We start from the raw sequence: 13,660 nt of genomic DNA, 5'->3' as shown, positions 1-13,660 counted from the left end.
CACACAGAGCCCGAGACTCAGGGGCGCACAATGTCACACACACACTCGCACATAAAGGCTGAGAGAGGCGCTAAGCTGCCGCAGACACAATGTGGATGTTACATAATAACAGCAGAGCACAGACCAAAATGTTGCGTGTTGTGCGAGTATACGTGCGTGTGTGTTTGCGGATTAAGAGCCCCTCGTGCATGCAACCATTCTTTTATATTATGTTACCTTCACGGTTTTCTCAGCGCACAATTCCAGGAATGTCCAATGGATAACATGTGACCGGTGTGATCTGATTTGAAGCTGCTTGCTTTGAGCCTAAATTCTGCTGCGGTTGCCCTGTCCTTGTAAATCGGGGTAAAATAAGGTCCAACCCCCCCCCCCCAAACACACACACGTGAAACAGACTTTATTCCTCTCACAAAACAGATCACAGTGGGTTATGAGCCCGTGTGCTTGCTAAACGAGGCTTAGTGTCCTCCTGTTCCATCATGGCTTTTTCATCCCCACTTGCAGCTTTCAGTCATGTATTTAGGTCTTAAAAACAGGGACATTGACTTCTGGTCCCAAGCCACGCATTTCAACCGGGGGCCCTAAGCAGATATGAGTCCTCTCCCACAGCCAGAGACAACAAAGATAATCAGTGAACAACCCCAAGGAGAAAAAAAAAAAATCAATCTGCTTGATCCCCTTTTGAAAGCTATTAAGATAAGTCTCCTTCATTGAGAAGCACAAGTGCAGTGACCTAAATCAGTGCAGACATAAATGACAGGTTGGCGTGGGGGCTGAAAAGGCCACTTAAGAGATGCTGTGTGTTTCATAATCACCCCAATCAAGACTTTACAGTGAGGTTAAGCCAAGACCCCATGGGTGTTAATCCATCCCAACAGTTCTGATCAGCATATGCGGCCACAGCAAGCACATACGCGCAGTAACTACACAGTGTGTCTCTATTAGCAGCAGAGCCCAGGAATACAGGTGTAAGGGCCAATTCCCCATTGTTTAAAGCAGGGGTGTCAAACTCAAATACACAGTGGGCCAAAATTCAAAACTGGAACAAGGTCGCGGGCTAACATTAATATTTATTGAAAAATAAATCTCCTCCAGATTTAAGAATGAATCTCTTCTTATGGACTCAAACAAGTTTTGCTGAAAAACTGAATATGGAACAAGCAAAGCTTAATACTAAACAATATATATTAGCTGTATAATACCAGTAGGCCAGCTCTAATAATAACTTGGTATGGCTTCGAGGGGCAAATGTAATTAGGCTGCGGGCCAAATTTGGCCAGCGGGCCAGAGTTTGACACCTATGGTTTTAAGAAAGAATTGGACCAAAGTTTTTATTTAGGAACTTTTAGATTCCGATTAGTTGACGACTGCTCTACTTCCCTACAGAAACCCCATAATGTGGGGCGTGCATGATGACTGTGGCATCCAGGTGTGTTTACAAGTGCATGTACTCACCATTCAGTCCATTGGGGATGCTTCTGTGATGATGTGGTGCTGATAGGTCATCCATGGATCTTCTTATCGTGGTCCCCATCTTACCGTTCTCTGAGGGCTTGTGCATGTGGTTGTGATTGTGGTGATCGGGGCTACCGGCACTTCCTGTGCTGGACGTGCTACTCCCATCTCCAACATCCCTGACCGTGCTGGTGCCCCCGTTCAGGTTGGTCAAGCTGGACTGACTATCTATGGAGCTCCGGGACCCTGCCCCATTCCTCTCTTCATCCAGCATGAGGATGATCTCCTTCAGTTCAGAGTTCTCCCTCAGCACAGTCTCCTGGTTGGCTTCCAGCTCCTTGAGCTTCATCATGTAGGTGCCCACCTCCTTCCACATGGCGCTGGCTGTGTAGCGGCCGAAACGCTGCCACTCCCGGGACAGCTTCTTGCCCTTCTGTCGGTCGTCGTCCAGGAAGCAGCAGAGTTCCCGGAGCTCGTGGTTGTCATCTTGGAGCTTCTGGTTGATTTCCTTCAGGTTCCGGATTTCATGAAGGTGCACCTGCAGCCGCCGGTTAATGTCCTTCATCATGTTGCCATGCTCGATCATCAAGTTCATTTTCTCGCCGTCAACCCTCCTTAATTTCCTAACCAGCTCCTCTTTGCTGCACCGCAGCAGCTCGTCGTCCGTCAGCTGGCTCAGGTCATCCTTCGGCCCCTCGGACGGATTTTTAGCCATGACTGTGGCGGCTGCGAGTCTCAGTTCGTTTATGCAGCTGCTTAAAATTAACTCTCAGAAACTCACTAACCTAACCTCAATTGCGGAATCGTGTTAAAAAATGAATACATTGTCCAAAAAGGGGGGAAAAAAATCTGAAAAGTATCGATAATGCCCTGATCTTCAACAGGCCGATAATAAAACCGAAAGAATAAACAACACAAATATGACTGTGATGCTTCCACAACCCGAGCTTTTAAAGAAATGACACCACTGATCTGGTAAAATAAATAAAAAATACTCACAGGAACAACAGTTGGTGGTCACAGTCGGTCAGAAACAAACAAGCGATATAAAATCGATTATCAGGGATTTCCGATCACCGAGTCCTGTCGGCAAAAACACAGCGACCCGTAACAGTGTGCACAGTCTCTGCTGGACATCACAACATTCACATGATGGAAAACGTGAAATCCGCCAGCTTCTTCCTTTATGTTTAGGTGAATTCAACCTAATTTCGCGCAAAACAGCGAATGTTCGAGTAAAACGCGCAACCTATAAGAAAAGTCCTCTTGGACGTGTTTCACCGTCTCCTCGGATAAAAGCGTCTTCAGTGAGGCGGTGTGATAGTGGACGGACGACTCAATCCTTTCCACCCAGCAGCCTCGGAATTATCAGTGGACCCCCCGCCTCTCTCCTCCCTCTTGTCCAAACACTCGGGTTTGAAATCATTCAAGAGGATTCAGCTCGAGACGACCAATCAAGACGCGCGAGAGAAGTGGGCAGCAGGTAGATGAAAAAGTGCGGCGCAGCCTCGCAGAGCTCAGGCTCGGCCTTCTTAAAGGTACAGGAGGACGCGCTCGCCGTAAAAACACACTGGATTCATTAAAGAAGAAAAATCAGACTACGCCTCACGACTTTTATTCTTTATTGTTAAATGAAGCACAGATGTATTGTGTGCTTTTAATGGCCGTGATTTCGTTGACAATACTTGAGCATTAAAAAGCTGGGCTGGTTTACTGAAATGAAGCCCCAAAATATTCATTTAGTTAAAAATCAAAAATACTTTAACCTATGACAGTAGGCTTTAGCTACATGCATATTTGATTAAAGATTAAAAAAATATTATCATCTGTGTTTAAACCAGAGACAACTTCTGGGAGAGTTCTTTTTCTGAACATTGAATTTAAACAGCTTTTTAAAAGTCAGAGATCTCTGCAAGATCTCAGCGCCCCCATGTGGACACTGTCCGTAAAGGCATTAAGACAGCAAATCGGGTAAAGAAATATAAAACACGCTTGTTTCCAAATGATTTCCATTTACACACATATTAGTTTTGTAGGCACAAAGAGGTTTGTGGTTATGAAAAAAAAGACACTACACACCGCTATATAATGAGTTTGTGCATGATTAACAAACAAGTGCAAATGGTATTTAACCCAGCTGTCCCCCTCAAAAAAATTAAATTATATTGTAATGAAAAAAATATATAATATATAATTATCACCATCATTTCATTTCGCTTTACCATGTAATTCATATCTGATACTGTTTTTATTATAACGATTTATTTTTTTAATCACAGCTTTTAGGCAGGAGTAGATCAACAGTTTTACCCTACAGACCACTATGATTTCTTTTTATGTAAAGTCCTTTAAGATCCTTTATTTTTGTAATCCCTGTGACTCAAAGTGCACAACACTCCACTCTTTGGTCTGAGTGTGCCAGCATCCAGGATGTCAAAGGTCTGTCCCGGGACGAGAGTGAAGTCAAACCTCTGGAGCAGTTTGGCCATCACCACTTTAGCCTCCATCTAAAAAACACAACAGCGCCACACAGAGATGAGTCAGTGTGTTTATAGGTGAGCGGGTCTTCATGTTGACTTACGCTGTCATCCTCACCTGAGCAAAGTTCTGTCCCAGACACGAGCGAGGACCGAGGGCAAAGGGGTAGTAGCAGTAATAAGGCCTTGAACAGATAAGAGACAGCCTCAGTTACTGTGAACCGTTTCACTCATTTAGTCTGAGATAATAAAGTGTGTGCAAACATGAAACGTAATAAAGTCAGCATGGTGAAACAGTGTTTTTCTTACTTGGGAGCATCTGGGTGAAATCTGTCTGGATCAAATTTTAGTGGATCCTCGAAGAATTTGTCCAGTCTCCCGCTCACATAGGAGCTGAACTAAATAGGAAAAAATTTCACATTTTAACCATAAATGTATTTGTTCTTGCTTGAATAAGACCTCATTTTTTATGTTTTTCTGGCAACTTTGTGACAGTTTTGTTTATACATACGCTACCAGTCAAAGGCTTGGACATATCTTCTTATTTTCTTTATTATGGGTTTTTCTTTTTTTCATGACTATTTACATTGCAGATTCTCACTGAACACATCAAAACTGTGAATCAACACATATGGCATTATGTAGTAAACAAAAAATGTGAAATAACTCAAAACATGTTTATATTTTAGATTCTTCCAAATAGCCACCCTTTGCATTCTCTTGATGAGCTTCTTGAAGTCATCGCCTGAAATGTTTTTCCAACAGTCTTGAAGGAGTTCCGAGAGATGCTGAGCACTTGTTGACTCTCTTGCCTTCACTCTGCGGTCCATCTCATCCCAAACCATCTCCATTGGTCAGGTGACATCTGGTGCAGCACACCATCACTCTACTTCTTAGTCAAATAGCCCTTACACAGCCTGGAGGTGTGTTTGGGGTTCAGTGTGCCTTCAATTCTGAATAAATCCCCCACACCATCACACCTCCTGCTCCATACTTCATGGTGGGAACCATTCATGTAGAGACCATCCGGTTACATTTTGTGCATCACACAAAGACACAGCAGGTGGAACCAAAGATCTCAAATTTGCACTCATCAGACCAAAGCACAGATTTCCACTGGTCTGATGTCCATTCGTTGTGTTTCTTGGCCCAAACAAATTTCTTCTGCTTGTTGCTTTTCCTTAGTCCTGGTTTCTTAGCAGCTATTTGACCATAAAGGCCTGATTCACAGTCTCCTCTGAACAGTTGATGTAGAGATGTGTCTGCTACTGGAACTCTGTGTGCATCTATCTGAGCTCTAATCTGAGCTGCTGTTAACTTGCTAATTCTGAGGCTGGTGACATGGATGAGTTGATCCTCAGCAGCAGAGGCGACTGTTGGTCTTCCTTTCCTGGTGCCGTTCTCATGTGAGTCAGTCTCGTCGTAGCACTTGCTGATCTTTGAATGTGTCCCCAAAGTTTAAGCAATTTTCCAGACTGACTTTCAGTTCTTAAAATAATGAAGGACTGTCATTTTTTCTTTACTTAGAATTCATATTATGGCGAGAACCAATCAGATAAGGGCTGTCAGCTGTGTACCAACCTGACTTCTGCACAACACAACTGATTATCCCAACTCTATTGAGGCGGAGAGAAATACCACAAATGAACCCTGACAAAGGCAGACCTGTGAATTGAAACCACTTCATGTGCCTACATCATGAAGCTCATTGAGAGAAGGCCAAGAGTTTACAGCGCTGTCAACAAAGTTAAGGGACTTGAAGGACTCTATAAAACATATTTAGAGTTATTTATCTTTTTTTCTTCGCTACATAACTCCATATATCTTGCTTCATATATTTGTTGTCTTTAGTATGTAGTTATCATTTAGACTTACAAACATATTAAAAAGAAAATGACTCACAACAACGCTAAATCCCCCGGGTATGTGGATACCGTCAATCACCATGTCTTCAGCAACATCACGAGACGTGCCTGGAGCTGGGGGGTAAATTCTTAGAGTCTCTTTTAACACCTGAAGGAAGGTTACAATGAGAAGTGCACACTTTGGGTGAGTTATTAAAATAAATAAATGAATAACTAAATTTACCACATGTACCTGTGACAGGTAGACCAGCTCTCCTAAGTCGTCATAGCTTATGTCACGTTTCATCCCAATGACATCATCGACCTCTTTCTTCGCTCTAAGAAATAAAAATACAATTTAGAAAACCAAAATTCACTCTATATATTACACAGTTATAACTGCAGAAATATTACCTAAATCATCTTTAGAGGTTAACACAGGTCATAGGAGTAAATATGTAGAAACAGATGTAAAACTACATTTTTTATAGAGAAAAATGCACATCTACATAAATGTCTGTGGGCTTGAGACTTATATAATCTCAGGATTGGGAATATTTTTGATGTTTGATATTTTGATGGATCAAATTAGAAGAAGTTGTTTTCACACAACGGGTTGACAGTCAGATCTGAGGGACACACTGATTGTAAGAACTGGATCTATCAGACTGACTGTACAACAAGTGTGTCACAGCAAGAAGCTTTCTGAAGATCTCAAAGACTTTTGTTTAAGTCCTCTTTACTTATAGGTTCAATCAGATGATGTTTCAGGTTATATTCATGCAAAGATATAGAAAGTTGTAAATAGAAAGTGTAAATTGTTGAGTTCTGTTTGACTTCTTACTTCTCCAGTATTTCAGGATGTCTTCCAAGCGCCATGATGCAAAAACCCAGTTGATTGGCTGTTGTTTCTTGGCCTAAAATGTTGCCAGTTTGTCAATAATGCATCAGAATATTACCTCAATCAAGAAGTTGTAATCCTAATTTCTACATCACAACTCTTTGAGTCTTAAAAAGCCTAGTTAACTCAAAATCAATAATATCATTATGTAACAAAAACAGATCATATGTTTCTTTTTCTTGATTGATATTTTACTCATTTGCAAATGTTATGGTCCCGGTCAAGATTGAAAAGAGTAATAAATATGTATTTTTTTTTACATTTGAGACAAACAAGTTTACCCTGCCCGGGATAGGGTTACCGGGGCCCCGCCCTGGAGCCAGGCCCGGGGAGGGTGCCCGAGGGCGAGCGTCTGGTGGCCGGGCCTTAGTCCATGGGGCCCGGCCGGGCACAGCCCGAAGAGGAGACATGGGCCCATCCTCCCGCAGGCCCACCACCCGCAGGAGGCGCCATAGGGGTCGGGTGCATTGTGTGCCGGGTGGCGGCCAGGAGCGGAGGCCCTGGCGGACTGACCCCCGGCTGCCAAGACTGGCAATAGGGACATGGAATGTCACCTCTCTGGTGGGGAAGGAGCCTAAGTTAGTGCGTGAGGTTGAGAGGTACCGGCTAGATATAGTCGGGCTCACCTCTACACATGGCTTGGGCTCTGGAACCAGTCTCCTGGAGAGGGGCTGGACTCTGTCTCAGTCTGGAGTTGCCCCTGGTGAGAGGCGGCGGGCTGGGGTGGGTATCCTAATATCCCCTCGGCTTGCTGCCGGTACGTTGGGATTTTTCCCGGTGGACGAGAGGGTTTGTTCCCTGCGCCTTAGGGTCGGGGAACGGGTCCTGACTGTCATCTGCGCTTATGCGCCGAGTGGCAGTTCAGAGTACCCAGCCTTCTTAGAGTCCCTGGGGGGGGGGGTGCTGGAGGGTGCTCCACCTGGAGACTCTGTTGTCCTGCTGGGAGACTTCAATGCTCACGTGGGAAACGACAGCGAGACCTGGAGGGGCGTGATTGGGAGGAACGGCCTCCCTGATCTGAACCCGAGCAGTGCTCTGTTATTGGACTTCTGTGCTAACCACAGTTTGGCCATAACGAACACCCTGTTCGAACATAAGAGTGTCCATAAGTGCACGTGGCACCAGGACGCTCTAGGCCGTAGGTCGATGATCGATTTTGTAATCGTATCAGCAGACCTGCGACCATATGTTCTGGACATTCAGGTAAAGAGAGGGGCTGAGCTGTCAACTGATCACCACCTGGTGGTGAGTTGGATCAGGTGGCGGGGGAGGACGCTGGACAGACCTGGTGCACCTAAACGCGTAGTGAGGGTGTGCTGGGAACGTCTAGCAGAGGCCCCAGTCCGCGAGATCTTCAACGCACACCTCCGGCAGAGCTTCAACAGCATTCCGAGGGAGACCGGGGACATTGAGTCCGAATGGACCATGTTCAGCGTCTCCATTGCCGAAGCTGCTGCATTGAGCTGCGGCCGCAAGGTGGTGGGTGCTTGCCGTGGTGGTAATCCCCGAACCAAATGGTGGACACCAGAGGTGAAGGGAGCCACCAGGCTGAAGAAGGAGTCCTATCGGGCTTGGTTAGCCTGTGGGACTCCGGAGGCAGCCGACAGGTATCGACAGGCCAAGCGGAATGCGGCTCGGGCAGTGGCTGAAGCAAAAACTCGGGTGTGGGAGGAGTTCGGAGAGGCCATGGAAAAAGACTTTCGGACTGCCTCGAAGAGATTCTGGCAAACCGTCAGACGTCTCAGGAGGGGAAAGCGGTGCTCTACCTGCACTGTGTATAGTGCTGGCGGAGCGCTGCTGACGTCGACTGAGAAAATTGTCAGGCGGTGGAAGGAATACTTCGAGGACCTCCTTAATCCCACTGACACGTCTTCCGAGGAGGAAGCAGAGTCTGGGGATGAGGGGAATGACCCGCCAATTTCCGGGGGCGAGGTCACTGAGGCAGTTAAACAACTCCTTGGTGGCAGAGCCCCTGGTGTTGATGAGGTCCGCCCCGAGTTCCTGAAGGCTCTGGACGTTGTAGGGCTGTCCTGGTTGACACGCCTCTGCAATGTTGCGTGGAGATCAGGGGCAGTACCTGTGGACTGGCAGACCGGGGTGGTGGTCCCCATCTTTAAGAAAGGGGACCGGAGGGTGTGTTCCAACTACAGGGGGATCACACTCCTCAGCCTCCCTGGGAAAGTCTATGCCAGGGTGCTGGAAAGGAGAGTTCGTCCGTTAGTCGAACCTCGGATACAGGAGGAACAATGCGGTTTTCGTCCTGGTCGCGGAACACTGGACCAGCTCTTTATCCTCTCCAGGATACTTGAGGGTGCATGGGAGTTTGCCCAACCAGTCTACATGTGTTTTGTGGACTTGGAGAAGGCATTCGACCGTGTCCCTCGGGGTGTCCTGTGGGAGGTGTTGCGGGAATATGGGGTGTCTGGCCCATTGCTACGGGCCATTCGATCCCTATACAACCGTTGCAAGAGCTTGGTTCGCATTGCCGGCAATAAGTCGGACTCGTTCCCGGTGGGTGATGGGCTTCGCCAGGGCTGCCCTTTGTCTCCGGTTCTGTTCATAATTTTTATGGACAGGATTTCTAGGCGCAGCCAAGTGGCGGAGGGCTTTCGCTTTGGTGGCCTCAGAATCTCATCTCTGATTTTTGCAGATGATGTGGTTCTGTTGGCTTCATCGGGTGAAGGCCTCCAGCTCGCACTGGAACGGTTCGCAGCCGAGTGTGAAGCAGCGGGAATGAGGATCAGCACCTCCAAATCTGAGGCCATGGTTCTCAGCCGGAAAAGGGTGGAGTGCCTACTCCGGGTCGGGGATGAGTTCCTGCCCCAAGTGGAGGAGTTCAAGTATCTTGGAGTCTTGTTCATGAGTGATGGGAGAAGGGAGCCGGATATCGACAGACGGATTGGGGCTGCGGCTGCAGTAATGCTGCACCGGTCCGTCGTGGTGAAGAGGGAGCTGAGTGTAAAAGCGAAGCTCTCAATTTACCGGTCGATCTACGTCCCTACCCTCACCTATGGCCACGAGCTGTGGGTAGTGACCGAAAGAACGAGATCGTGGATACAAGCGGCAGAAATGAGCTTCCTCCGAAGGGTGGCTGGCCTCTCCCTTAGAGATAGGGTGAGAAGTTCGGCCATCCGGGAGGGGCTCAGAGTAGAGCAGCTGCTGCTCCACATCGAAAGGAGCCAGCTGAGGTGGTTCGGGCATCTGACAAGGATGCCCCCTGGGCGCCTCCTGGGTGAGGTGTTCCAGGCATGTCCCACCGGGAGGAGGCCCCGGGGCAGACCCAGGAAATGCTGGAGAGATTATATCTCTCGGCTGGCCTGGGAACGCCTTGGTATTCCCCCGGACAAGCTGGAGGAGGTGGCTGGGGAGAGGGAGGCCTGGGCCTCTTTGCTTAGGCTGCTGCCCCCGCGACCCGGCCCCGGACAAAGCGGATGAAGATGGATGGATGGATGGACAAACAGTCAGTAACACAGGAACTAGAGTTGTGTGACACAGTGTGTGTGTGCAGATATTATGCAGCCCCTCTGGATAAGAAAGGACAGTTTTGTCCATGCTAAGTGAACACGTGACAACAATTCACAGACAACAGTGGCCACATTGTGTAAAACTGAAAATAAAACACACTCTTCAGTGCAGTGAGCTTCGTCTGACGCTACAAAGGAGCTTCCAGCTGCATTTCACACATCAAAGCTGAAACAACAGAGACTCACCTGCAATGAAAAATGTCACAAAATTGTCCAGCATAAATTCTTCATCTTCTTCAGTCATGTTTTCCTCTGAAATGAGGAGAGAATGGACAGATACATCGATATTTAACTTCTCCTGGTTTCCAACATTACTTACAAACCACATGCACCGAACTGAGAAGGCATCAAAAACTGTGGGTCACATTTGTTCTATTCACTTTGTCTCGTCACAAAGAGAATAAAATATTGCTCTAGTCTAGTCTAATGTGAAATTTGGGGACTCCAACCTTGGCTTGCAGTTTTGATGATTTGTGTCAGGATGTCTTTGGGGACCTCGTCACCGTTTTGCATGGCGGCCTTTCTCTCACTGATCCACTTGGCTCCAGTTGTACGGAGCAGGCGGCACGCTTCCCTCACCTCATTAACATTTCGTCTGTTCTTTGGATTGTACTGGAATGGCAGACTGAAGGGTTTAGCCTGGCATCCTGATAACAATGTTGTTGGCAGACATACTTCATAACAACAAACGCTGAAGTAATACCTCAAAAAATATGTCTCTAAGGTAGGTAACCATTCCTTTCAGACATGTCTCAATGGCTTTAGGGAAAGGTGAACTATTCTTCAAGAGGTCCAAGTCCACCCCGAAGGCAACCTGTTATCAAGATAAGACATGCACAGCAATTCACTCACGCTTAGAACATGATTGTAGCCTTTATAAAAAGTTAGAAAAGTTAGAATAAACATATTTTTTATTCTTCAGTATTAAGAAAAAAACAGCATGTTAAGGAAGCTCTAAAAACCTTAGTAATAACATCCAGGGTGACACAGTTGATGAGATGGAGCATATTAGCTTCTGTTTTACTGTCAGCAAGCTCTGCAAGTTTATCCATCAGTTTCTCTGCTGTCTCATTGAAGGTTCCCATTAGACCTCTCAGATACCTGGAAAAAACAAAAGTTTGAGACAGAGGAACAGCGACTAAAGGATTAGGATGTATAATTTCATAACTCACAGGCTGCTGAACGCAGGGTCCATGATGCGTCGCTGTTTGTACCACCGCTCATGATCCCGTGCTGTTATCAGACCATCACCTAAAAACCTTGAAGACAGTTAAGACAATGATTTAAAAAAAAAAAAAATCTGTGAAGTGACTTCAAGAACAAACTAAAAGTCGCTGAGGGGCAAAAGAATCCAAAACTCAGTGACAATAAAGAAATAATAAAAACATTAAACAAATTATAGCAACACATTCACCCTCTCTCCTGCCAGGCAGGTGCCTGATACTGGCAATCACTGTCCCAACCAACCACAAAAGTATTATGCAATGAGTTTCAAAACAACAACAACCCTGCAAACATCACTGTTAAAAATTACGATAGACAGCATGAAAATGTCATCATCATAAATTCGTACATGGCTCCTATAATATGATCACTGAGGTCAGGAGTTAAATAAAATGCTAAGATGTGACACAAGGAAAGTATCACAACATGGTAATACTATCAAGTTCTATTCATTGTGACTAATAAGGTATGTACACACAACTACAATAAAGTGACTCAGATAATCTGATACATCACCTTTGACCAAACAGGTTGAAGAGTCTTTTATAGACAGACTTCTGTTTAAGGTATTTTGGGGACATCAGGATTTCCTGAAACCAGAAACAAAATGACACAAAAGTGTGACGAAGAAGAAGAGGGCTTTAAATGTGAACAAGTCCCCAAAAGGCCAGTAGCTGGCACTGTTTATTAGCAGGGACCTCTGCCAACAGGATTGATGGGTGCACTTTCACACACAACAGGTTTGTTGCACTGTAGTCATTTTAAACTGAAACAGTAGAGATACACAGGTACTGTTAATCACAATAATTCACAGATTTACAGAAATAGACCCTTTATTAATGACACCTGTGTACTGATGTGAAAACAGTCAAGTAACAAGTGTTTACCTTGGTGGCCTCTGGACAGTACGTACACAGTGAAACGTAGTGAAGCACATTTAACCTGTAAACAGGTCCATACTTCTCGGCCCTGCAGGTGACATCTTAATTAGATCTTTTAAAGGCGAATGATATTAATACTGTAATACAAAGAGTACAGTAAGAACTGCAATGTATTTGTTATATAGGCAGAAATTAACAGGCAATTAGCGGCAAAATATGCTGTGAAAAAGGAAACTGCGTCAGTTCAATACAGCCAGGCTAGCTAGCATTGGCTGGCAGCAGTCCCAAACACTGACCTACATATTGTGTTAGCTTAATGGTTTGACGTGTTTTCTGCATAAAAACTTTGTTTGCGCTAAACTTACCACTCCAGAAATCTGTCGTGTATAAATCCGTCATTTTTCATCGCCTTCAACATCGTTGGTGAGTGTCCGAAGAAAAAACTGAGGAGGAAACAGCGAGTTACTCTCAAGTAACGTCCGCATAACTGCTTCAGCCGACGACCTTTCCTACCTGTCCCTCGGCGGCCCGGGGATGTGGTCATACTTCATATGAATGTATTTAATGTACAAGCAGTAGCCAAGAAACGCAATGACGAGCAGAAAGAAGAGAAACGTAAGTGCCCGAGCAGCCAGGCTCAGAAGCAGGCTGGAAAGTGCCATCCTGGAAAATGTCCCGGAGACGTCCGTGTTAAAGCTGGTTGTCCTTTCAGTTAGAAAGTCCACGGCCAGATAAAAGCAGCGAGCCTGTTATCAGTGACTCTTCAGACTGAAGTAGCCTACGCAGTTCAGATCATTAACACGACACTCCATCACAGTATCCCACTTAAACTTCAGGAATATCGATATGTTAGGAAGCAGAAACCATAGTGCTTCCAGTTCAGCTGCTTTGGTGCAAATAAAGCAACAAGAGGTTCACTGGAGCTGCAACAAGAAAACCTGGCTTTTCAGCTGGACCTCTGCAATGCACTCCTCATCGATCCCAGTCCCTTTAAAGCTAAGCGTATCGTATTTGATACATGTGGTTTTGTGAGTTTTATTTGTGTGACCTTTATTTACCCTCAAAAAAATGATACAAATTGCATGACAAATTTTAATGACTAAGTTGCAAAAATATGGCTAATGTAGCAAATGTGATACAATTTAAACACATGTGCAGATTATAATTTTATATATAAATATTTTTTAATACATGTAGTCTAAAGGTTCAACATACACTCCATTATCAGAAAAATAAAGATTTCTGGCAGTTATTTCATGGTTCAGGTTTTAAAGGGCTGGTTTTGCTGGTGCCCGTGTCACTGCTGGCAGCATCATGAGTTAATGTTACAGGCATTAAAAGTCCTGTTGTAGTC

The 13,660-nt window shown here is 45.5% G+C and overlaps 2 protein-coding genes across 6 annotated transcripts in view; both read right to left on the bottom strand.

Annotated features, from left to right (window-relative positions):
- Positions 1-2,923, bottom strand: part of ccdc85cb (coiled-coil domain containing 85C, b) — a 47,596-nt gene extending 44,673 nt beyond the window's left edge. For all 5 annotated transcript variants that reach the window (XM_026194064.2, XM_026194065.2, XM_026194066.2 and 2 more), the window contains exon 1: positions 1,456-2,923. In XM_026194064.2, the coding sequence (XP_026049849.1) occupies positions 1,456-2,170 (715 nt within the window). In that variant the 5' untranslated portion in view covers positions 2,171-2,923. The remainder of the gene's footprint in view (positions 1-1,455) is intronic.
- Positions 2,924-3,060: 137 nt separating this feature from the next.
- LOC113037511 (cholesterol 24-hydroxylase-like) lies at positions 3,061-13,266 on the bottom strand. Its single transcript, XM_026194696.2, has 15 exons — positions 12,820-13,266; positions 12,672-12,749; positions 12,313-12,394; positions 11,942-12,015; positions 11,374-11,460; positions 11,164-11,302; positions 10,905-11,015; positions 10,651-10,813; positions 10,388-10,453; positions 6,621-6,693; positions 6,030-6,114; positions 5,835-5,945; positions 4,242-4,330; positions 4,051-4,117; positions 3,061-3,962 (listed from the first exon to the last, which is right to left on the bottom strand). Exons 1-15 carry the CDS (start codon positions 12,966-12,968, stop codon positions 3,804-3,806), a joined length of 1,533 nt encoding a protein of 510 aa, XP_026050481.2. The 5' UTR covers positions 12,969-13,266; the 3' UTR covers positions 3,061-3,803.
- Positions 13,267-13,660: the final 394 nt, after the last annotated feature.

The sequence above is a fragment of the Astatotilapia calliptera genome, chromosome 15 (assembly GCF_964374335.1).
Source record: "Astatotilapia calliptera chromosome 15, fAstCal68.1, whole genome shotgun sequence".
Lineage (NCBI taxonomy): Eukaryota > Metazoa > Chordata > Actinopteri > Cichliformes > Cichlidae > Astatotilapia > Astatotilapia calliptera.
Note: the sequence above shows the minus strand (reverse complement) of the source record. Positions and strands in the feature narration are given on the sequence as shown.

Bases quoted from the DNA above. Each gene is read 5' to 3' on its own strand.
- LOC113037511 (XM_026194696.2), bottom strand. From the start codon at position 12,968: ATGGCACTTTCCAGCCTGCTTCTGAGCCTGGCTGCTCGGGCACTTACG. The intron at 11,461-11,941 runs GTGATGTATCAG...ACTGTCTTCAAG, and splicing joins TTCAACCTGTTTGGTCAAAG to GTTTTTAGGTGATGGTCTGA. The intron at 4,118-4,241 runs GTAAGAAAAACA...TATCTGTTCAAG, and splicing joins TTTCACCCAGATGCTCCCAA to GCCTTATTACTGCTACTACC.